A 1,636-nucleotide genomic window follows, 5' to 3' on the forward strand; every position below is an offset into this window, starting at 1 on the left:
CGTCTAATTACGATGTTCATTAGATTTGTCTCGCGATTTATAGGCAAACTGTGCAATACATTTTTTATTTTGTCTAGATTTAAGTCTCCATGTAGATGCCGAAAATGAAATTTAGAATTTTAAATTATGCAGTTAAACAAGGGCTTAGTTAACTGACTGAGTGTGTCGCCGTGTCGGTAATTGTTTTCATTTGAAAATTCTTGTTGGGATCAATTTGCAAATCATCTTGTGCTGCCGCGCACACCAGCCATCAGGGGAATGATCACACACGCACACGTCCTTGTCGTAACACTTGCGCTGCTAAAATAATGCTAAATTAATAGGGGGGAATTAAAAATCTCAAATCATGCGATTTTTGCAGCTCCAACCGGCGGCGAACCTGTAGTGTTCCTGAACCATGAATAGTATGTGCGCACTGACAAGACCAGAAGCTCATCAGGTAAATTCTCAGCACTCTTCATATTCACATGATGGGAAATAAATAGAAATCGCTTAAGATAAGCACTCCAATTTCCTAATAAATACGCTTCGGCAATATACGCTTCCCCTAAAAGAATCGAAGTCCTATCTAATGATAATTAAGAACGCCTTCATTAATCGGAGGAGGAAAAAAAGAAGAAGAAAAGATGAAGATTTGGAGGATCGGAGCGCCAACAGGAAGAAGTCGATGTGCACGGGGCACGGCCATGAGCCGCGGGGAGCTCCGTCCGTGTCCGATCCTCAAAGCCAGAGCGCACCGGCCTCCTTCAGTATGGGCACGAGCTCGCCGGAGATGTGCACGGCCATGAGCCGGTCGAGGCCCCCGAGGAGCCTGCCCCCGACGAACACCGCCGGGAGCGCGACGTCGCCGTCGACGATCCCGGCAAGCTCCGCCTCGCCGGCGACCTCGTGCACGGCCGGGTTGACCCCGAGCCCCTGCAGCAGCCGCTTCACGACGTGGCTGAGGCAGCACCCGCGCCTCCCCACAACCACCACGGGGCTCTCCGCCACGGCCCGCCTCACCTCCTCCCTCGCCGCAGCCGGCTGCTGCGCAGGCAGCCTCTCCTCCGCCGCCACCGCTGCGACGGCGGCGTCCACTACGGCCGCCGCCTCGGCGGCCATCGGCGCGGGGAGCGGCCGCGGCGGCCACGGCCGGCTGGCGCCGTACGGGATGGCCTGGTACATTCTCCTCGGCGCGCGGCTTCTTGCACGACTTGCTCTTCTTTTCTTTTTTCTTGGTTCGGTTGCGAAATGAAAGCAGCGACCTGTGTTGCAGCTTATGCAGGAGGGCCCGATATATAAAGGGCCATGAGGTCAGCGGAGCTAGGGGATGGCGTCATCCGGGGGAGGAGGAGAGGAGGACGGCGTTCGCGCTAACCGCGGCGCGCGCCGTGTGTGTCGTGGCGGGGCGTCAGCCGCGGTTGGAGGTGGTTTGGTGGGCCCGCCACGCCCCGGCGGGCGGCGGCCCGGCCGGAGCCGGACGCTGATCGGTGAGACGGTGACGGCAGGACGCGGGGAGGAAGAGCGAGAGCCCGACGGGGCGCGAGCAACGTGCAGCGCGTGGGAAGGTGACGTGGTCGGTGACGTCTGGCGGGCCCGCCGTGGGTCCCGGTGACGGCCGCAGGCGGCAGCCGCGCAGGGAACCGGATCAGCTGAC

General features: G+C 58.7%; 1 protein-coding gene across 1 annotated transcript; it reads right to left on the reverse strand.

Moving 5' to 3' along the window:
• Window positions 1–421: 421 nt before the first annotated feature.
• LOC120664644 (monothiol glutaredoxin-S9-like) lies at window positions 422–1,250 on the reverse strand. The gene has a single exon (XM_039943925.1). It carries the CDS (start codon window positions 1,162–1,164, stop codon window positions 721–723), a length of 444 nt encoding a protein of 147 aa, XP_039799859.1. The 5' UTR covers window positions 1,165–1,250; the 3' UTR covers window positions 422–720.
• Window positions 1,251–1,636: the final 386 nt, after the last annotated feature.

This window comes from Panicum virgatum, chromosome 3N, assembly GCF_016808335.1.
Source record: "Panicum virgatum strain AP13 chromosome 3N, P.virgatum_v5, whole genome shotgun sequence".
In the NCBI taxonomy this organism is placed as follows: domain Eukaryota; kingdom Viridiplantae; phylum Streptophyta; class Magnoliopsida; order Poales; family Poaceae; genus Panicum; species Panicum virgatum.

Excerpts from the sequence above, each read along its gene's own strand:
- LOC120664644 (XM_039943925.1), bottom strand. The coding sequence starts at position 1,164 with ATGTACCAGGCCATCCCGTACGGCGCCAGCCGGCCGTGGCCGCCGCGG.